Source organism: Phyllostomus hastatus, unplaced genomic scaffold (assembly GCF_019186645.2).
Source record: "Phyllostomus hastatus isolate PE091 unplaced genomic scaffold, TTU_PhHast_1.1 phas_contig_196, whole genome shotgun sequence".
NCBI classification, from domain to species: Eukaryota; Metazoa; Chordata; class Mammalia; order Chiroptera; family Phyllostomidae; genus Phyllostomus; species Phyllostomus hastatus.
Window position 1 is genome coordinate 41,956,796 of NW_025333709.1, and position 22,596 is coordinate 41,979,391.

The following is a 22,596-nucleotide window of genomic DNA, read 5'->3' on the forward strand; positions in this document are numbered from 1 at the left end:
TCTTGCCCTGAGCAACTTTCTTTTGTTTCCCTGGATGAAAAAATTCCACAAAGGGAAACGTTTTGCTTATGTGGAAGAGGTGAACTGAAAAATAGCAGAATCATTGAAAGGCATCAAAGTCAATGAGTTCAAAAGCTGTTTTCAGCAGTTCAAAAATGTCTCAATAGATGTATTGCATTAAGTGAAGAGTACTTTGAAGGTGACTGATGTTCAAACATGTAAGAATAAATATGCAGTGTTTTATAAGTAAACTATCATTTTGGGGGGCTCCCCCTGGTACCTCCCAGTGGAAATACAACAATGGATATAACATAGTTCCTGCATTTGTGGAGCTTACATTCAAATGGGAAATACAAATATACACTCAAGAAAATAGCAAATATATACTTTAATATAAAATATTTATACATGCTTCAAAGAAATAAAGCAGAGTAACTGGGTCTAAAGTGGTGTGTTGGGGATCAGGGGTGGTAGCTATCTTTAGGTTGGTCTGGAAAAGCCTCTCTGAGGAGGAAACTTTTAAACAGAGACCTGAATGATGATTTTAATTAGCATGACATTTCTCTATCTTAAAAATTCTAAATTACTTTTAGGATAATATATGAGCTTTTCCAGTTAATATTTAAGGTTCTTTAGAACACCATTTTTTCTCTTTACTTTTTTGTAATTTTACTTTTTTTCCATTACCATTTATCCCCTTTCTGCCTTCCTACCTCCCACCTAGCAATCACCACCCTGTGGTCCATGTCCATGAGTCCTTTTTCCTTCTCAATCCTACCACCCTCTAACTACCCTCCATAGCTCTCATCCTGCTCTCTAACTATGGGTCTGTCTCTGTATTGATTGTTAGTTCAAGTTGTCCATTAGATTCCACATATGAGTGATATTATGTGGTATATGTCTTTCTCTGACTTGCATATTTCAATTAGCATAATGTTCTCCAGGTCCATCCATGCTGTTATGAGGGATAAAATTTTCTTCTTTTTCTGGCCAAATGGTATTCCATTCTGTAAATGCCCCATAGTTGTTTTATCTCCCCATCCACTGGTAGACACTTGAGATGCCGCCCTAACTTGGCAATTGTAAATGATGCCTCAATAAACACAGAGGTGCTTATGTTCTTTGGAATTAGCATTTTGGGTTCCTTCAGATATATCCCCAGAAGTGGGATTGCTGGATGAAAAGGCAAACCCATTTTTAATTTTTTGAGATACCTCCATGCTGCTTTCCAGAGTGGCTGCACCAATCTTCATTCTCACCAACTGTGCAAAAGGATTCCCCTTTCTCCACATTCTCACCAGCACTTGTTTGATGAGTTATTGATGATTGCCATTCTGACTGGTATAAGGTGACATCTTGTTGTCCTTTCAATTTGCATTTATCTGATGATTAGTGATGTTGAGCATCTATTAATATACTTATTGGTCATCTGTATGTCCTCTTTGGAGCAGTTTCTATTCAGATCCTTTTCCTATTTTTTAATTGGATTGTTTTTCTTGGTTATTTACAAATTTTGGACATTAACTCCCTGTCAGATGAATCAGTAAATATGTTGTCTATTAAATGGGTTGTCTTTTTATTTTGTTTATGGTTTCCTTTGCTGTGTAATTTGTAGATTGATGTAGTTCAATTTGATCATTGTTTTCCTTTGTTTCCTTTGCCTGAGGAGATATATTAGATAAAATATTGTTACAAACACTGTCTGAGATTTTACTGCCTATATTCTTCTGTAATTTTTATGGTTTCAGGTAACATGTAAGTCTTTAATCCATTTTGAATTTATTCTAGTGTATGGCATAATCAGGTGGTCTAGTTTCATTTTTCTCTATGTATCTGCCCACTTTTCCTAACACCATTTATTGAATAGACTATCTTTAGCCTATTGTATGTGCTTGCTTCCTCTGTCAAATACTAATTGACTATAAAGGTGTGGGTTTATTTCTGGGCTCTCTATTCTGTTCCTTTTATCTATGTGTCTGTTTTTATGTCAGTACCATGCTGTTTTGATTACTATGGCCTTATAGTACAGTTTCATATTAGTAGAACGACTTCAACTTTGATCTTTCTTAGGATCACTGTTGCTTTATGGGGCCTTTTGAAGTTCCATATGAATTTTTATATTTGCTCTATTCATGTGAAATATATCATTAGTATCTTGATAGGAATTGCATTTAATCTATAGACTACTTTGGATAGCATGAATATTTTGTTTTTTGCTTTTTAATTTTTAATTAATTATTTTATTGTTGTTCAATTACAGTTGTCTGCATTTTTCCCCCAGTACTCCCCCAAACCTCAGCCAAACCCACCTCCCTCCCTTGCCTCCACCCCATCCTTGGTTTTGTCCATGTGTCCTTTATAGTTGTTCCTTCACCCCATTATTCCTTCAACCTCCCCTCTGGTTACTGTTAGATTGTTTTTAATTTCAATATCTCTGGTTATATTTTGCTTGGCTTTTTCTTTTGTTGATTAGGTTCCAGTTAAAGGTGAGATCATATGGTATTTTTCCCTCACTGCCTGGCTTATTTCACTTAGCATAATGCTCTCCAGTTCCATCCATGCTGTTGCAAAGAGTAGGAGCTCCTTCTTTCTCTCTGCTGCATAATATTCCATTGTGTAAATGTACCATAGGTTTTTGATCCACTCATTTACTGATGAACACTTACATTGCTTGCAGCACTTGGGGCTATTGTAAAGTGTGCTGCTATGAACATTGGGGTGAATAGGTTCTTTTGACTTGGTGTTTCAGGATTCTTAGGATATAATCCCAGCAATGGAATTGCTGGGTCAAAAGGCAATTCCATTTTTAGTTTTCTGAGGAAATTCCATACTGTTTTCCACAGTGGCTACACCAGTCTTCATTCCCACCAACAGTGCACTAGGGTTCCTTTCTCTCCACAACCTCTCCAACACTTGTTTGTTGATTTGTTTATAATGGCCATTTGACTGGTGTGAAGTGGTATGTCATGGTGGATTTAATTTTCAACTCTCTGATGCCTAGTGAAGCTGAGCATCTTTTCATACATCTCCTGACACTTTGTATGTCGTCCTTTGAGAAGTGTCTGTTCAAGTCCTTTCCCCATTTTTTTAATTGGATTGTTTGTCTTCCTGGAGTGGATTCCTGAGAGCTTTTTATATATTTTGGACCTCAAACCCTTGTCCGAGGTATCATTGGCAAATATGTTTTCCCATATGGTTGGTTCTCTTTTCATTTTAATGTTGTTTTCTTTAGCCAGGGTAGCATGGATATTTTTTAAAAGCTAATTCTTCCTATCCATGAACACAGTATGAACTCCCACTTATTTGTATCTTCTTTAATTTCTTTCTTTAGTGTCTTATAATTTTCTGAGTACAGATCTTTTACAACCTTGGTTATGTTTATTCCTAGGTATCTTATTCTTTTTGAAGCAATTGTGAATGGGATTGTTTTCTTAATTTCTATTTCTGACAGTTTATTTTTGACATATAAAAATGCAACTGACTTGACCTAATAATTCAATTTGTCAAAATGGTGGGATACAAAGCTAACATTCAGAAATCTAAGACATTTTTGTACACTAACAATGAAATATCAGAAACAGAAACTAAGAAAAACATCCCATTTATTATAGCAACAAGAAAAATAAAATACTTAGGAATAAACTTAAACAAAGAGGTAAAAGACCTGTACTCAGAAAACTACAAAACACTTAAGAAAAAAAATAAGGAAGACACAAATAAATGGAAGCATATACCGTGTTCATGGATTGGAAGAATTAGTAACATTAAAATGTCTATACTACCCAAAGAAATCTATAGATTCAACACAATCCCTATCAAAATACCAATGATATATTTCACAAAAATAGAACAAGTATTTTACAGATATAAAACAAATATTTCAAAAATTTATATGGAACCACAAATAACCCTGAATAGCCTCAGCAATTTTAAGAAAGAAGAACAAAGTAGGAGGGATCACAATATCTGATATCAAACTATATTACTAAACCATTGCTATAATCAAAATAGTCTAGTGCTGGCTGGCATCCCAATGGAACAGAATAAAGAGCCCAGAAATAAACCCATGTCAACATGTCAAAATAAACCCAGGTCAATTAATATTTGACAGAGAGGGCAAAAGCATAAAATGGAGTCCAACAAATGGCATTGGGAAATCTGGACAAGTACATATAAAAAATGAAATTAGACCACCACCCTCAAGATGAATAAAAGACTTAAATATAAGTCACCACAACATAAAAGTCCTAGAGGAGAACATAGGCAGAATTTCAGATATCCCACCCAGCAATATTTTCACCAGTAGATCCCATAGGGCAAGAGGTTTAAAGGAAAGAATAAACAAATGGGTCTACATCAAATTAAAAAGCTCTACACAGCTTAAGAAAACATCAACAAAATGAAAAGAGAACCAACCATGTAGCAAAACATAACTGCCAGTGATATCTGGGACAAGGGTCTGATCTCCAAAATATATAAAGAACTCACATGACTCACCAGACCAACAATTCAATTAAAAAATGGGCAGAGGACCTGAAAAGACACTTCTCCAAAGAGGACATACAGAGGGCCCATAGACACATGAAAAAATGCTCAACATCACTATCTATCAGACAGATGCAAATTAAAACCACAATGAGATACCACTTTACACCACTCAGAATGGCCATCATTAACAAATCAACAAACAAGTGCTAGCAAGGTTGTAGAGAACCCTTGTGCACTGTTAGAGGGAATGCAGACTGGTGCAGCCACTGTGGAAAACATTATGGAGAACACTAAAATGGAACTGCCTTTTTAATCCAGTGATCCCACTGCTGGGATTATACCGTAAGAATCCTGAATCACCAATTCAAAAGAACCTGTGCACCCCAATGTTTATAGCAGCATTATTTACATTAGTCAAGTGCTTGAAACAGCCTTCTTAGGCTTACCCATCAGTAAATGAGTGGATCAAAAAACTATAGTACATTTATACAAACGAATACTATGCAGCAGAAAAAAGAAGGACCTCCTACCCTTCACTACAGCATGGATGGATCTGGAGAGTGTTATGCTAAGTGAAATAAGACAGACAGTGAAAGACAAATACCATGTGATCTCACCTATAAGTGGAACCTAATCAACAAAACAAACAAATGAGAGAAACAGAACTAGAGACATGGAAAAAAAATGAATTGACAGTTACCAGGGGGGAGGGAGGAATGGGATAATGGGGGAAATAGGGAAGAGGGACAAGTCTATGAACATGAACAAAGGACTCATGGGCACCAACAAAGGGGTGGGGGCTGACTGTGGGAGCAGAGGAAGGGGAGTCAGAGACTGAGCAAAGGAGGACAATGGGAAAAAAGATGGGACAACTGTAACTAGACAATATAAAAACCTTTAGCTTTATCTATAATGGGTTAATTTTTTTCACAAGGATAATGTGTTGATACATTGGTTTCATAATTTTAAAAATTTAGCCCTGGCTGGTGTAGCTCAGTGGATTGAGTGCAGGCTGCAAACCAAAGTGTTGCAGGTTCGATTCCCAGTCAGGGTACATGCCTGGGTTGCAGGCCATGACCCCCAGCAACCGCACATTGATGTTTCTCTCTCTCTCTCTTTCTCCCTCCCTTCCCTCTCTAAAAATAAATAAATAAAATCTTTAAAAAAATTAGATATACTTGTGAAATATCAGCTTATCCTTGATATGTATCTGAGTAAAAAATAAGTGTGAATTGGCAATAAAATACTGTTTTTCCAGAGTCAGGGCCAAATTAATGTTGGCTAAAAATAAGTTGCACTTGTTGGCTTTATATAACTTCCAAGTATGAGATGATGGCTTGGTGGCAATAAGCATAATATCCATGAAAACACAGTGAATAAATTCTCACAAAGGTGTGAGCTAAATTTTAAAAGATGCTAAGAGTTTACCAGAAAAAAAAAGTTATTAGAGAACATTGCAGACAAGGAGCACAGTATTTGAAAAGGCCCAATATAGCATGTTTCAGAAATCTCACTTGCATCACTGTGGTTGGATCACAGGTTAAATGCAAGCACATGTTGGGAGATAAAAGAGAGATCCATGTAGAAGCCAGATCTTGATAGTACATTTTAGTTTTATTCAGTTGAACACAATAATAACCTCCATTGAAGTAGCAACAAGTCCAGGAACAAATAGATGGAATAAAACCCTTGAGAAGCTCAGTGTCTAGTAAGATATTCAGATGCATAAGCAGGTCATTTTCACATCTTGTAGAAAGTACAATGACAGGTGTATGTCCAGCCTGAAGTAATAACAAGTCATAATAAAGAGTTTTGGTTTTATTCTCAAATGGTGTTGTGACCAGGGTTGGAACAGAATTTTAAGCAAAAGAGAGAGGTGCTCCAGGACTAGTTCTCCTTAATTACTACAACCTTATTCCTGCTTGGATAATGGCTAAGTTCCTCTAATCCTTTACCTTTCATCGAATGACTGGGAAACAAAGTGTGGGGACGATGTCTCACTACCCTGGCTAGTGGTTTCTTCATTGTTAATTTTTATTTTTGTAAATGAGATAAACCTGACTTAGAAAGCATTAAAGTAGACTTATAAAGCTAGAGGTAGTTTTTTTATGGATTTCTTGTATAATATGTGCTTTTATATTTAATAAAAATAAAGTTTTGTTTAATCAACCATGAGTGTCACCTATGACCAATTTTATTTTTATTTTTTTATTTTTTTATAAGAGAAAGTTTATTTAGCATGTTGCAGAGGGAGAAGAAGTGTGCTGCAGAAGAAGTGAGTTACAGAAGTAAAATAAGGACCATTGGAACTGTGGAAATTTAAAACATAGATAATTTAATTTTTAAAGAAAGAACAAAAGAAAATATGATATAATTATTTTATTTTCAAAATTAAACATAATAGAGAATATAGCATATTAAAATAACATATAATTATCTTTTCTGGAATTCTTTAATCACTGTAAACTGCAAATCTGGTATGTCCTTAACTCATCACTGTGAAATGTTTCAAAAATAACTTCTGAAACTTCTGCTTGCATTGAAATTATGAAAACTAAAAACCAGTAACAAACCTTCTTAACCTCAGCCACTACCAGACAGTACTTCAGGAATTTAACAAAAACATCCAGTACAGTGACCAAAAAGCTAGTTTGCAATGTCATGAAATATAAATTGTGAACCAGTGCATCATTTGGTGAAGATTTCTTTTAAAACCATAAGTTAGGAATATTTACATTCAGTGCTGTGCTCGTATTTTATAAGTTGGTTTCAGGGCTAGAGGGTAGGAATTAATTCTTAACATGGGCCAATTTCCACGGTGTAAATATACCATGACCAATTTTGAGCTACCCGCATGATATTGCCAAGCATATATTTGGGAAGATGTGACCAGGAGCACTCTATTATATTTATCTTTACTGTATAAATACAATAGATGGAAATAACCTCAAGACCATAAAAACTAGTAATGTATAGTAAAATAATTTGAACATGATGAGCTTCAGGTATTTAGTATCCTTAATTTTCAACTCTGGTGTGTTTCACAACTGGTTAACACAATCTCTGAAGTTTCAACATTCAGCTCGTACAAAGGTGCAAGCCAGCTTCAGCACACCACTCTTGTATTTTAAATATTAAATTTGAAAAGATTTCATAAGTCTAGATATTTGAAAGGACTGATAAGATCCCATAAGATATGCTTACATAAAGCTTTTATTTAAAAGCAAAGAATACAGCACATCACAAGAGAGTCCAGGTAAGCACTGGGAGACCCAGACATATACAGGTGTGAGTTCCCCACAGTCCTCATTCAGACACATGTACATCTTGCCTCCAGATTGAACTACCAAAATCTGTTAACTCCAAAAGATCTCAAGGCAGAAATATTCAGCAAAATCTTGGAAAAGTAAGCAAACTGGCCCAGGGGTTGCCATAGAAGTTTCATAATTTAAAACTCACATAAATCCTAATGTTGCTGAAGAGTCAAAGCATCTGGGAATTTCCAGAGAAAGAGATAGAGCTTTTCCAATCCAGTTGTAATCCCTGAACAAATCCTAATAATGAAAATAAGAATATTTCAAATGCAGATGTAGAAGATCCCGCAAAAGGGACTGAGAAGGAAGAGCTGATGACAGAAAAATTGTTTCTGCCCACACAGCCACCCCACTTATTTGTGTTGCAAGGACTTTATACTTGTTCCCTTTGGATTTCTCTTCTCTCAGATGTTTTATATGTTTTGTTTTTTCATCATTTAGGTCCAGCTCAAATGCTCCTCTCTTAGAGAAGTAATTCAGACTGCCCAGTCTCAAGTACTTTTCACCTGTCACACTATTTTCTATCATAGTTTTATTTCCCTCATAATAGTTATAACAATAAAAATTATCTTATATCTACTATCTTTATCCGCTAAATGCAACCTCCTTGAAAGAAGATACTGTGTCTGTCCTTGACAGTTTCTGGAACAGGCTAAGTGCTTAAAAAATATGTGTGCCCTGCCTGAGAAAGTCAAGAGAGAGAAAAAAACTGTCTTATCATACCTGGTGTGGATTGGCTTAACATTATTATGCATCTCATTTGGGTCATTCCATATAATAAAAACTAATATCACAAATAATTGAGGTGAGAAGTAGTTTTACTTTATTTTAGCAACTTTTAAAATTTTGGACTACTTTTTTAATATTAGGAAATTATTTTCAGAGAGTAGAGCTACTGAATTGGTTCTACACAGTCCCTTGATCTTGAGAAACTCACATTATTTTTGCTGCAAGTGAAGGCAAACAGATGATAAAAAAAGGACATGAAGAAATATATAAATAATTGTGACTTAAAAATTATTTTTAAATTCCTGATTAATTTTGGATCTAAACTCAATGAGGGAAAATTCATACGAGCATTGCGTCTTATCAGAGAGGATGGAGGCTGACTTTAAGCAAATAATTTTCCTCTCTAGTCCTTAGTTTCTCAGTCTGTAAATTGAGAGATGTGGTCCAGCTGAGCCTCTGAAATCCCTTCTTCATTGAAAGATTGTATAATTCTATGAGGTACACAAAATATCTCATATTTAAATAAAAATTGAATGTGTACTATGTCTTACATATTCCAGTTTTTAAAAATGCAATTATAATTTATAGAATAAAATAATTTATTTGGTAGATGGAGCAAGTATGTTCTCACACTATAAAAAATGTGTAGTATTTTTTTAATTCTGAAAAAGAAATTAAGGTCTACCCTGAATATAATGGTAGGTAAGATAAATTAGAGCTAGGCAGTTAATAAAAATATTCTGGCCATTATTTTTTTCTTACTGCTTTCACTATTATTAAATAGGTAAAAATATGGGTAGTGTTTTAGATATAATAAAATATTGATAAATACCTTCATGTTTTTCTATATAAGAAAATTATTGGTATACCAATCATCAAAAGAAAAAGATTTTGAAACAATAAATAAGAATACCCTAGCCCTGGCTGGTGTAGCTCAGTGGATTGAGCACAGGCTATGAACCAAAGTGTCGCAGGTTCAATTTCCAGCCAGGGCACATGCCAGCGTTGCAGGCCACGGCCCCAGCCACTGCACATTCATGTTTCTCTCTCTCTTTCTCCCTCCCTTCCCTCTCTAAAAATAAATAAATAAATATTTAAAAAAAAATACCCTGCAGTTGTCCTTGTGTTCAACCCCAAAGTTACTTCCCCTTCAGAGTCCAGTCTTGGAGGTAATCCAATCACGATAAGCAGTCACTCGAGTGTAGACACCTGGCTTATTCTTTTTGGCACATCCATCACCCCAGCTTACTATTCCAACAAGGTACCAGATCTTTATAGAGTCAGGGTAAGCTAGTGGTCCACCAGAGTCTTTCTAGGGAAAAAAAAAAGAGGAAACCATTTCTCATCCTAAGAATATCCTTTTACCTCTCCACTGGAGTTATCATTAGCCCCTGAGCACTGAAAACAATCCTCCATCTTTAGGCTTAGAAACTCTGAAACTATTGGGCTTATTCAAAATCCAGGGGAAAAAGCAAAAACAAAAACAAACTAAGCAAACAATTACAAGAGGAATGGAATCAGATATGGAGATCACTTGGAGGATTATCAGCAGGGAGGGATGGGGGAAGGGGAAGAATGGGGAAAAGGTGCAGGGATTAAGAAGCATAATTGTACAAAATAGACAGGGAGAGGTTAAGAATAGTATAGGTTGGAAAGCCAACGAACTTGCATACACAACCCATAGGTGTGAACTAAGATGGGAGGATTGCTGGAGAGAAGGAAGGTACCAGGAGGAAGGGGAGCAAAAGGGGGAAAATTGGGATAAGTGTAGTAGCATAATCAAAAAAAGTATACTTTAAAAAAAAAACAGAGAAACTCCAAAGCAGAATATATTGTCTACAGCTGCCAAATGTTGGATTGGACAGCCTAGAAATTGACTTTAAAATGAGTCCAGCCTTGCCTCTGGAGAAAGTGACTCAGCTGTTCCACGATGAAGCCTGTAAGTAATTCATGATGTGTTTACATGCTGCATCTCTAGATAAGGAAGAAGCAGTGTTGTAGATCTGCACCAGAAAATACATCAAATCTATTTTATTACCTTGTAGGTATTATTATTTGCATAGATTCCTAGACTGAAAATTCCATGAGGGCAAGGATTGTGTTCACCATTGCATCCCCAGTATCTAGTGTGGTGTCTGGTATACATGGGGGTTATCAATATTTACTACATGTAATGAAGTAAGGTGGTACTCTGTGGAAATCATTAACACAGAAAAACATATTTTGCGTAGATAAAAACTGCCATTTAATGAGTACTTTGGGAGAAAAAGATTTGATGATATATCTAGACATACCTGACAGGCATCAGCTTTTCCTGACATATATCCAGCACATAGCATTCTATCTGTCACCAAGTTAGATAATGCATATGGAGCATTGCAAACTTTGTTGTCGACAATATTCACAAAGGCCTCTTGAAGTGTATTTGGAAGGGGACCTAAAGGCAACAAATTCTGCATATTAAGGGGATCTTAACTTTGTTGAGACAAAGAGTATCTATAAAATAAAGCAGATTCTTTTTGGTCACCCGGAGCCAGGCCAGACCCAGGCTAGATTGGTCTCTTTCTGATATTTATTACAGCTGGCTGCCTCTCACACTTCCACTTTTTCCAATTCTCATTCCCAAAAACATTTGAGAAAACGAAGACACTGCCATGCTTTTGGTTCCAGCACTTGGTTTCCTTTTCAGCATACTGATCAGTTAATTGCATGAGAGAGTGAGTGATTGATTAATCATTTAAATAATTATTCCCATGAAGCTATTACATTTTTATGGAAAAACTTACCATTCATACTCAGTGTTCCCCATCCTGTGACAACAACACTGTCATTTTCTGAGAGCTTCAGTGTGGCTTCAGGAAGACAAATACTACGAACGTACTTTGAGAAAGAGATTTCTTCAGCAAGCTGAACAAGGGCAATATCATCACGAATCCCAGCCATGCTAAAATTTTCATGAGAAATAATATTTTGGACTTTTCGTGTCATATATGGTTCATTTACTAGAGTTCCAAAGTTGATGGTCCAATCTCCTGAATTATTTCTCCTGGAGGACAGAGTTCAATGAAAACACATTCAGTTTCTGTGCCACAACAGTGTTCACAGTGGTCCTGTCATAACTGTAAGCAGTGAGGTTCCCAAACAACACTGTAAACACTTTAAAGTCTTATTTTTTAAAATAAATTGTCTTTGATTGATGTTATAAATGATGCAGTCACATCAAAATTGTGTTAAGGGCTGTTAAAGCTGTCAGCCTTCTGCAAATCCTCCTAACTTGAGTCACTGATGTCTTTTCCTGGTACTTCAGCCCCACCCAGTTTCTGAACATTGGACTTGGGTGGGCATCACCTGAGCAGCCTCAGAGGCTGGGATCCAGAATCACTCTTGTTGCCAAACAGCCTAGATTTCATGAGCTTATGAAGGCTCTGTAATGGCATCTGTAGACATAAAAAAAATTGTCCCTTGTTCTCACCCAGTCACCCTATTATATTTACCAATCTAATGCATTTTGGCTTCTAATGTAATTTTATGACCCCTTTCTCCAGTTCTCCATTGAAACTCTTCCTCAGTTTAGAACCTAACATTTTGTGTAACTATTCCAGCCTTCTCTCAAATGATCAGAAGTCTATAGGGGGGGTTGTTTTGTTTTGTTTTTTTAAAGTTTCAAGAATTTCATGTAACAGTGACATTCTTCAATCCTTCTACTGTCGTAAAACCTCCTGTGACTCCACATGCTTAACAGCTGTGTTTGTTCAACTCCATTGCCTTAGTCTCAACCCAGACTCCACCTCCAGAGATTTGTATTTAAAAGGTTTAGTGTGATTCTTAAGGATCTACACTTTTAGTGAATCTCCTGTGAATACACTTTTTAGTGAATACAATTTTAGTGAAAAGAAGCTCCATAGTCCATGGTCTACTTTTTGAAAGTTTCATCAGGGGGACAAATCCTATGAACACTCTTTATAGGAGACTTGTTCAGTAAGTATCTTGTCATTTAGAGATGCCCCAATCAATACAGATTTTTAAGCATATTTTCTAACATTTCAAAATCTTCTCTACTTCAAATTACTCTTTTCATTTGCTATCCACAGAATATAACATTTTTTATTCCATCTCAACACATTTGAAGACTGTTTTCTGAACCCAAAACAAATTTTTCCCGTCCACCAACCCCTGTCAATCAAAGCTTATATTTGTAGAGGCCAGATCAAATTGTGTATCTTCACATCTCAGTTGGATGTGCTCTCCTTATTCATCAAATTCCCATAGCTCTTACTTGTGTTTCACATAAGACATTTACTATACTATGCTGTTTTATACTTACGTATATGACTTTTAAAATTCTTTAACTAGATCATAAACCCTGAAGGGCAAGAAAAGTAAGCACTTAGTAACTGGAGTCAGACATACCTGAGTTCACATTCAATTTCTGTTATTTCAGGGCTCTATGATCTTGGCCAAGTTATATCACTATTTCTGAACCCTAGTTTCCTCATCTTTAAATGTGTTTAATTATATCTTTTGTGCAGCATTATTGTTATGATGAAATAAAGTGGTATAACTAAAGCACTTACTCTCAGACCAAAATGGCTATTTAAAGACTGAGAATTGTTTCTATTCACTTTGCTTTGCTTTGCCAAATTCAAATGTCCCTGCTTCTCTTTGTTTATTCAGGTAATCATAAGTATATATGGCCTTGATGAATGTTCATACATTAGGTTAACCCCCACAGACTACCAAAAGTAGGCTAGCACCCAGAACCCTGCACTTAGACAGACTTTCACACTTACTTAACAAAGCAGTGAGCTGCAGATAATAGCCACCTGCTGCTGATCAGAGATGCTCCACAATGGTGTTGGCCCTTCCACTGCATACTGGCCTGCCAAGGCCATGCCCCCACATGGGCATTTTTCCCGTTCACAATTCGGTTGCCTGATGCAACACTATTGACCAGTTGTCTCCCACAACCTGAAGAAAAGATTTATTTATACAAGAGTAGGTATCTTTGATTATGCTTTATAAAATATATATCTTAAAACATCATTTGAACCCCTATAGTGATTGTCCAGCATCTCTTAAGGGATGCGGTTTCTTTCCTGCAATGGACTGTTATCACAGCACCCCACTCCATCTCAGTTTAGGCGACTTTTACTTATCCTCGTTTCCAGTCTCAAACGTCTGTCAATCACTGACTTTTATTGTACTTATTTGTTATAATTCTCATCTCCCCAAGTGAATTGCAAAATCTTTGAAAGTGGAGACTTTGCTTCATTAAAGTCTGCATCTTGCATAGCATGTGCAATGTTGTCTCTAAGGCCCCCTGCGGACAATAGATATTCTAGAAATATCCATTGAGCACATGAATGCAGGGTTATTTCTTGGGGGCAACATGATGCTCTAAAGAGAATTTATTTAAAAGGTACAGAACTGTTTTTCATCAATAATAAATACGTTTGACGTAGCCTAGTTTTTTTTCTTATTATCTTAAATTGTCCTTTTGTTTTCCTTCAGTCTTTCTGATTTTAACTTATTCAGAATGATATTCCTAACTGATAATTTCATTCTTTGGATAAGTTCTTTTTGTATTTTGGGGGACAGCTTATTACAAATGTTAAAATTGATATGCCAGTGTTTTTCAAAAAGAAATTCCATATATATATCTTGTATATCCAGTAATTTTGAAAGATTTCCATTATGGAAGTCTTGCATTTCCATAAGATGTATTTTCCTGATCCTTTTTAGGAAAACAATAGAGAAATACTTGTGGATGTGTTAAGTAACAGTAAAGAAACAATAAAGTTTCTAAACTTACAGTTGTTGGTAAGCATTTCAGCATTAGTCTTGCTGATTTCTGAAATTTAAAAGACATAAAATTGATAAAATATCACCAAGCTATTATCTTCAATCCAAGGACATAAAGGCTAAGTTTTCTAGTCCAATTACAGTCAGCGTTTAACTATTCAGACCATTTCATGTATTATTATTCCTTCTCACTTTTACTTGTTATATTTTGAGCATCTTTCTACTTCTCTAGCAGGTATATGAAAAGGGAAAAGGAACTAAAAAAAAGTTCTCAATTTTATAATAGTATAGGTAAAATATTCAGTGAGATAAAAAGCTGATAGTCTTATTAATAAAAGGACTGGGTATTATCTTTAAAATTCTTTCTCTATGATAATTTTTATTACTTTGAAATACCCAGAATTTTTTATATTGTAAAGAAAAAATTCCAGCTAAAAATGTACTTTATTGGATCTGTCCTGTTCTTTGGGATCATCTTACTATTAAGACTGAATTCTGAAATTTGGAAAATTTAACTTGAATTCAAGTCACGTTTATATGGGAAGAGACATGAGAGAGAAAGAGAAGAATGTGAAACTACAGGAAGACACACTGGAAAGTGCTGACTCTGAATCCCTGGGACATGGGCAGTAACTAGTGCAACTGTCTTTCCCAAAAGCTACCCCCAGAGGACTGCACTGCCCCTTTGAGAAGTTCTGCCTTAAACTCAGTTCTCATCAGTGGACCCTTCATGGCGGGATCTGCATTCTGAGTCAAAGGAACTTTAACCGGCAGCTCTCAGCCTTCATGGCCTTCAAGGACTCTGGGATCAACTGTCAATCTGGAAGAACCACAAAACTGGGTTCTGTAACCACATGCTTATCACCTAACACACCCTTTAACACAAGGGAGAGTTTCAAGACCTTTGCAGGAACCTTGAAGATCTATAAAAACTTGACTTTCTGTACTGTGGCAAATCCTATCATTTTCTTCCTTTGTTTTCTAGGGTACTTGTCCACATAATTTTCTTTCTTTAATACTATTATTCCCATTCTTCCTCGGGAAGCAGTGAAAACTTCCTATTCTCAACTTCATTTTTACCACTACAGACTTCACACTGAATGACCAAGAAAACCCTAAATCTGTGTCCTATAATGAGATCCTGATGAGAATAGAGTGTAGGAAGAAACAATGCTTCAGTTAGGACCCTTCACTGTCTTTTCCATACATTAACAACAGACCCTTGCATGCTCACAGTTTAACCCTCATTTCCATCACTCTTCAGAAAAAAATTCTGTGACACTTCCCCTTCCACTACCAGTTCATTGTAAAGGTGACAGATATTGAGAAGCACATTTTTTCCTAAAAAAAATTCCTAGTACTCTTGTTTTAAAAAATAGTCTATAAATTCAAGTAATAGAATAATGAAAACAAATGAAATACCCATAAGTTTAATGGAAGCTGGAACTGCATTCCAGGATACTGTGTTGTCTTTCAACATCTGAAGTAAGAGAGCTTTGATTTCAGTCTTCATGATCTCCCTCTTTCCTGGAGGAAACTTGAATATCAGCAGCAACTGCACACTTGAACCATTGGAATGAGGGCTAGAAAAAACAAAAATATTCTAGTGTGTTGCTTCTTTGATCTATTACATGTTTTATGAATACTTTGAATTTCCCACATTTTAATTATCATACTTCCTTTACATACGTTAAAGAACAATGCATAGTTATTGTTCCAGTATGTTTAAAATGCAAGGGTTCCCCAAAATTTTCTAACTGGTTCAGAGGTATTGTGCATGGAGAAAGATGTGAACCACAAACTAGAAATCAGAATACAGGATGGGGCAAAAGTAGATTTATAGTTGTTTGTGTGGAAAATAATACAATAATTAATAAATAATAATAGAATAAATTGTTTTGCATACTCACAACTGTAAACTGCCTTTTTGCCCTACCCTATACTTTAAACACATGGGAGAAACTGAGTACTGGCAAATAAATGATTAATATGATATTCTATTATAACATAGTAAAACCATGTTCTCATACAGGTATTTTTTAATAACTTAATTTCAGATTAAGAGATAAGTGAGGACTTAAATGTAGGACTGGGAAGCATTCAAAAAATAACTTCTAAAATCTATTCAAGATCTAGCACTAAGCTCCTTTTTATAGTTTCTTATACATGTCTACCCCACTAGATCTATGCTCTGAGAAATCTCAGAAACATAACTCTAAAGCATGAAGAGAATCTCCATTATTTATACATTCAATACATTCTTTGTATTAATCAGAAAAAAATCAATTCATTTTGGAAGACTTTCAAACCAAAAGTCATATTAATCACACTTTTTTAAAAAAACCCAGAACTGCATTTTCAAATAATTATGGGCAATGGAAGAGCCTTTGAAGATTCTTATTTTCTATAGATAAGTTGATTGGTTAGCATTTGGCCACCTGGATTTTTTGTTTGTTGGTTTTGTTTTGGAAGTTCAGAATTTTTGGAAAAGATATCGGCAATGCCAAAATACAAGTGCTCTCTTTATTACACATTCCCTGTGCTCCATGACACCCTCTTCCCTACACCCCACCTCCACCCTCAAGCACACTGCAAAGACATATTTAGACAATTGCTACCTTGAATGATGCAATTCGCTCCACAATTATTACAGTAATGGTAATATTAAAGAGACCAAAAGTAGATTATTTTGGGATAGGAATGTCAGTTGGATATGGATGGAAGAGATGACTAGTATATAGGTAGCAAAATATCAGGCCAGAGTCCTTGTTTTCCATAGGGTTACAATTATTTTTCATCATAGAAGTTAGACTTGACAGAAACAAATAATCTTGCAATTCCTGTTCAGGTATAAGATTACAGTTTGTATGGAACAGTTCCTGCCATGAACAGAAATCTGTTAAATATTGTGTTACTTTAATTTATGGGGAATGAACTTCCTTCCTTCCTTCCTTCCTTCCTTCCTTCCTTCCTTCCTTCCTTCCTTCCTTCCTTCCTTCCTTCCTTCCTTTCTTCCTTCCTTCCTTCCTTCCCTCGTTCCTTCCTTCTTTCTTTGCTTTCTTCCCTTTTTCTTCCTTCTTATTTCTCTCTCTCTCTCCCTCTCTCTCTCCCTTCTCTCTTCATGTTAATATTACATAAAACCAGGGCTAATGCGACATATCACCCACCTCCCTTTCTGTAATACCCTAAATAAATTTGTACTTACAGAAGTCTGATTACCTGAGAGTTGATATATTCTCTGTATAGGCTAGAATTTTGAAATTCATCAGACATCTGTCAGGAGAAAATATAGATCAGCCACTATGTCTATTTCAATCGAATTTATAATAAAATTATAAAATAAATTGCTGACTTACCTTAGTCTCAATATCTTTGCTCAGATTTGTGCTAACTTCTGAAGCTGCATTTTTACAACTATAATTGTATGTGACTCCAGATATATTAAAATAACCTTGGTAATGGTAAATCTTCCCTGTGAAATAAAGAAATACTCAAAGAATTTTAAAACAGAAATTGGTCTCAAATCCCTCCATATCTTTATCTCAAAATTAACATTCAACTCAATATTAGAAATAGCCAGAGGGATGGAGAAAGGAAGAGGAAGAAAATGGAGGGGAATTAATATCTACTTAGTCTAGAAATAATGACTACCCAACATTCACAGGGGCATCCCCCTTCTTTCTTCATAAAATAATAGACATCACTGTCCCTCAACATCCTCCTCAAAGCATCAATACAGGCAGCTAATAGCAATTTGCCTGAGTATGCATTGAGATGAAATCTATTTTTCATGTGTAAACTGAATTCTTAGACTAGCGATCCCAATTAATCTTTCTAAGCACTTCTGATACAGAAAACATTATAAATATCCCCCTTTCCTTTCTGGATAATCAATACCCATTTGCACCCTTTCTTATGCTCCACTGCCTATTTTCCTGCTTTCCTTTCCTTGAAGTCATTCCCTTAGGACTTCATGCTGCCTTTGCACTTCCTTATGGCATGTGGTGGCTGGTGCTTGGCATATGCCACAGGTCTCACATTCCCCAATCCTTCCTGTCTCCAAATGTGAATTGGTTCACCTGATATACTAGGCCACCATAATTTAAAACATGACAAACCTACAAATAGTTCTTACTTATCATATATGCACTTTTAAAAATAGAAAAAAACTAATGGGAAATGGTATCCTATTTTGGTTAAGGATATATTAGCCATTCACATATTTTGAGAACAATTGTGCTTTTAAGCTACCTTAAAAACACCACATAATTTCTAAGAAGTTTTAATAATAGACTTTTTGAAAAATATGGTCTCCTGAGTTGTAATAATTTATTCCCCTAGGAATCAGAAATATTATTTAACCTAAAATAAAATTAATTTCCTCTATTCTTATAGTTTCCTGTATTTTTCTTTATGGCAACCAGTACATGTGAAAAGCGAATGCCAGATTCTGTCTGAGAAGTTACCTAAAGTCATTCTGAAAATGTAAAGTACATGAAGTTAGAGAAACTAATTCAAGCCATGCCAAAAATTGACTGTGACACCTTGGTATATAATTTGAGCCCTCTGGGATTTTTTTTACTAATAACAAAAGACTAAATTGCAATAAATAAACTCCAAGACACTCTTTTCCTTACCGTTTTATAATGTTAGTCTGTAGTTTATCACCAAACAGAAGAGTAAATAACTGGAGTATTTAACATTGTTAACATTCAGTATGCCAAACTTGTGTATTTTCATGTTAACAGATTAATCTGCCGATACCAGATTGAGCCAGGAAGAGTACAGATCTCAACAGTTTGAGGTACATTTACTAAGAGATATAGCAACTCATCTATAAGCCTACTACATAAGCTCCTTTACTGACCATGAATATTAGCATTAAAGTATTAACTATTTCAATCTTGTCATATTCCCATAGTTGGTGATACAATTTATAGAGTGCATCAAGGAGGCCTCTAATTCCAAAAAATAACAAAAGTATTATGTTAAAATAAAATACTAAATAAATGAGAAGTTTTAACAAATGAATTAATATTTATGTTGTTTCCTGCCAGTTTCTAAGTATAAGGAGATTTAATAGTAAGAATAAAAATTGAAAATCATTAATACTGACCAACTGCCAGAAAATGAATTAGGAGACCAATAGTTACTCCCAAGATTGCCGTCACTCCAAGAAAAATAAGAACTGTCATACATGGTGACCAAGCTCTTCTCTGGGTTGATATGCCGTATCTATGAAAGCAGGAAATCCGATGATAGACATTCTAAATCTATTTGTTTTTCTTCCAACTTATACAACATGATGTATAAATTATGCATTAGGCCTTTATATTAGCTGAAAACTTAGAAGCCTCAATCACCTCAAAATGGATAGACCCTAATGCTCATTCTCTTAACTGATCATATTTAAGTACTATGTTAGCTGCTGGGGGTACGGCTGGGAGCAAAATAAACATAGTTTTTGTCTTCATGTTACAGGAGATTGATTTTCTCTTTTTATTTATCTAAAGCAGATTAATAACATTAAGTGTGGTCTGATTGTATTTTTCTAAACTATAGTTACATCATGTATGAGGACATATATAGATTTATAAACAAACATACAACAAGTCATTTAGAAGTTTCAATTAAATGTGGAAGGAAACATCATGGTGTCCACTGCAGTTATCCTATTTATGAGATCATGGATAGATTTTTTTCTTTTTGTTCACTTTTTCTTTAACTGTATTTTCTGTTTCTACAATAACCATGGATTACTTGTATAATATACACTAACAGATAGTAGAGTTTCATCATCAACACTAATCAATTAGATGAAAAACAATCAGAAAATAAAGTGACATCATAGAGTAATCTAGGGTTACAGTTAGGTCTTATGGTCACTCTTAATCTAACAAGGACATTATTCTTTTTTTTAGGACATTATTCTTTATATTTTGAAAGACATGATGTCATGAAATTACTCATTTGAAGAGCTGTAACGTTAAAAATATTTCTTATTTCAAGTTCAAAACAACCTCAGCTATTTCCACAATCTCTTTGTATTCTCCATCACCCTAAACAAAATGTACAAAACAGAACAGTTTGTTTTCAGTGGATATAGATGACAGATTAAAAATTTTCTATGAATATGAGCATCTTTCTTTTTGTTCTAATGCCTGCAGGACCAGTTAATTTTTAGGTAAAGATTTGTTTTTGTTTTTGTTTTTTACAATTTTTTAAACATTATCTTAGGCCACAATGCTTAGGCCACAACCATGCAACTCCACCAGTCTTATTTCCTCTCTGTGGTGTTCTCTATTCTTATATCTTATATGTTCTTCCTTATATTGTATTTGATGACTTGTTAATTTGTGTTTTCCAGAGCCAAAATCTCTTCAAAGAAACTCCCTATTTCATGTGTGTTTTCATACTGAAATTCTATTGTTTACTCTTAAACTAAGAAAAAAGCTATTCTGGCACAGCGTTTCTCTTACAAAATTGAATCACACCTCAAAATATATATGCAGTTGGAGTAATTAAAAACAATATTTTAATCTTACTAATATCTGTGAATATATTCTTTTAATGACTAGAAGTTCACTGTGATAGTGAGGTCTCAAATTTGTTTTGGATTAACCGATAGTAACTTAGACTGGTAGTTTAGTCTTTTTGAGGCACTCATACATTATGTAGCCTAAACAGTAATTCTAAAGTAACTGAGATAGTTTCTATACAAATAATCACTACATCACAGCTTATAAAATGTTTTTCTATGAAATCCCTTTTAGATGTTCTAAAGAAAACATTGTCAACTATAGCGCTGAAATGGCTTTCCCCATCTCATTATGGATTTCTTCCTGTCATAAACAATTAAGGAGATTCTTTTATATCTAAAAGACCACAGTAGTTTATGATTTATTCAACCCTTCCTCTAATAAATATGATGCATAGACTTTAGGAATTGACTATTTTTTTAATAATAGCTGTAACGATTAAAATGATGTTCTATATACCAAAAAAACAGTTTGCTGTTTCATTTACCAAATTAATGTTTGGCCACAGTTTTTTTTCCATAGGTTTTTTTTTATGTAGAAATTTGCATTCTAGGGTGAATCCCTCATTGAACAAAGAAAACAGGTTAAAAATTAATCTTCAGTGAATTTAACCAACTCCACATACTTAACTGAACTATAATTCCCTCACTTTTGGATTGAATTTACTTCAAGTAAAGGTTTATTGGCTATTCTGGCATAATCAACCACTCACCTTAATCAAATTACAATAACAATATTTATACAAATAATAGTAACTACATTATTCACAATTTTAAAACATCAGTCTTACCATAATGTATCTCACAGTCCATACCAGGTAGCATTTCCTAGATGAGATTTTTTAAACCATATTCCGGTAATGCATTAGCTTAAGCCACAAAACATAACAAACTAATTTCCATTTATTAAACCTTCCGCTATAGACCATTGGAATTGGATGCACCTAAATTGTTATATAGTGAAGAGTGTTAATGCAAGATTTCAGTGCAAAAAATTCCCAAATTTTAAAAAGATAAACCTTTTTTGTCATAAATGACTTTAACTCTCTAAGGAGAAAGTTTTGAATTAGAAACAGAGAAATTAATGATCAAGTGCTCTGAATGCCCTCCTCTTCCAACTTTCTCCTGGAAAAACCCGGTAAAAACAGAGTACAATAGAAAAGGTCTCATTTAAATGTTTATGAAGTTTTAAGGACTCACAAAAGTTTGCCGGGTGCTAATTCAGGATGTATAAAGTAAAATACATTATTCTAAAAATCTATAAAGACCTTTAGAGTTTTAAATTACTTCTATAATACATTTTTATATTATAAAATAATACTTCAATCATATTACTAGAGAACAAAAATAGTAATGTTCTTATGGGTGGTTTTTAAAAAAAGTAAGCAAGGTTTTGCTGAAATCTGATTCCTTTTTTCCAACTTTCTGAAACTTTGCTAGAGACTTTGCAAGGCCTTTAAACCTCAGAAACAATAGCATATTTCTTGACAGTGTCCAGAAATAAAAATCTGAATTATAGAAAGCAACCATTTAGCACAGAGTTAGAAGATACCCCAGCAACTTAAATTTTATAGACTTAATTTCCCAAACAAAATCCCATTTACCTGTACATATTCTGATGGTTGTGGTGGCATCAGAGATAATGGTGGTGATGATGGTGATGATGACAATGATAATAAAAATAAGGATTTTCTTGTGTAGCTATTAAGGTGGTCAATGTTTCAC

The 22,596-nt window shown here is 34.7% G+C and overlaps 1 protein-coding gene across 4 annotated transcripts; it reads right to left on the reverse strand.

Annotated features, from left to right (window-relative positions):
- Nucleotides 1–1,502: 1,502 nt before the first annotated feature.
- On the reverse strand, nt 1,503–22,596 carry LOC123815700 (transmembrane protease serine 11B-like). 4 transcript variants are annotated; one of them, XM_045834180.1, is made up of 11 exons: nt 22,476–22,596; nt 19,450–19,568; nt 17,690–17,805; nt 17,539–17,606; nt 15,756–15,916; nt 14,344–14,382; nt 13,322–13,499; nt 11,318–11,577; nt 10,826–10,968; nt 9,640–9,843; nt 1,503–1,661 (listed from the first exon to the last, which is right to left on the reverse strand). In XM_045834180.1, exons 1-10 carry the CDS (start codon nt 22,481–22,483, stop codon nt 9,682–9,684), a joined length of 1,254 nt encoding a protein of 417 aa, XP_045690136.1. In that variant the 5' UTR covers nt 22,484–22,596; the 3' UTR covers nt 1,503–1,661; nt 9,640–9,681. The 4 variants fall into 4 exon arrangements, with proteins under 4 accessions (XP_045690136.1, XP_045690134.1, XP_045690135.1 ...); XM_045834178.1 differs by lacking the exon at nt 1,503–1,661 and adding an exon at nt 6,924–8,042; XM_045834179.1 differs by lacking the exon at nt 1,503–1,661 and having other exon boundaries at nt 8,603–9,843.

Coding starts and splice junctions, on each gene's coding strand:
- LOC123815700 (XM_045834180.1), bottom strand. Junction 17,806..19,449: donor AATTCATTTTCTGGCAGTTG/GTCAGTATTAAT, acceptor TTTATTTCACAG/GGAAGATTTACCATTACCAA. Junction 17,607..17,689: donor GCAAAGATATTGAGACTAAG/GTAAGTCAGCAA, acceptor TTCTCCTGACAG/ATGTCTGATGAATTTCAAAA.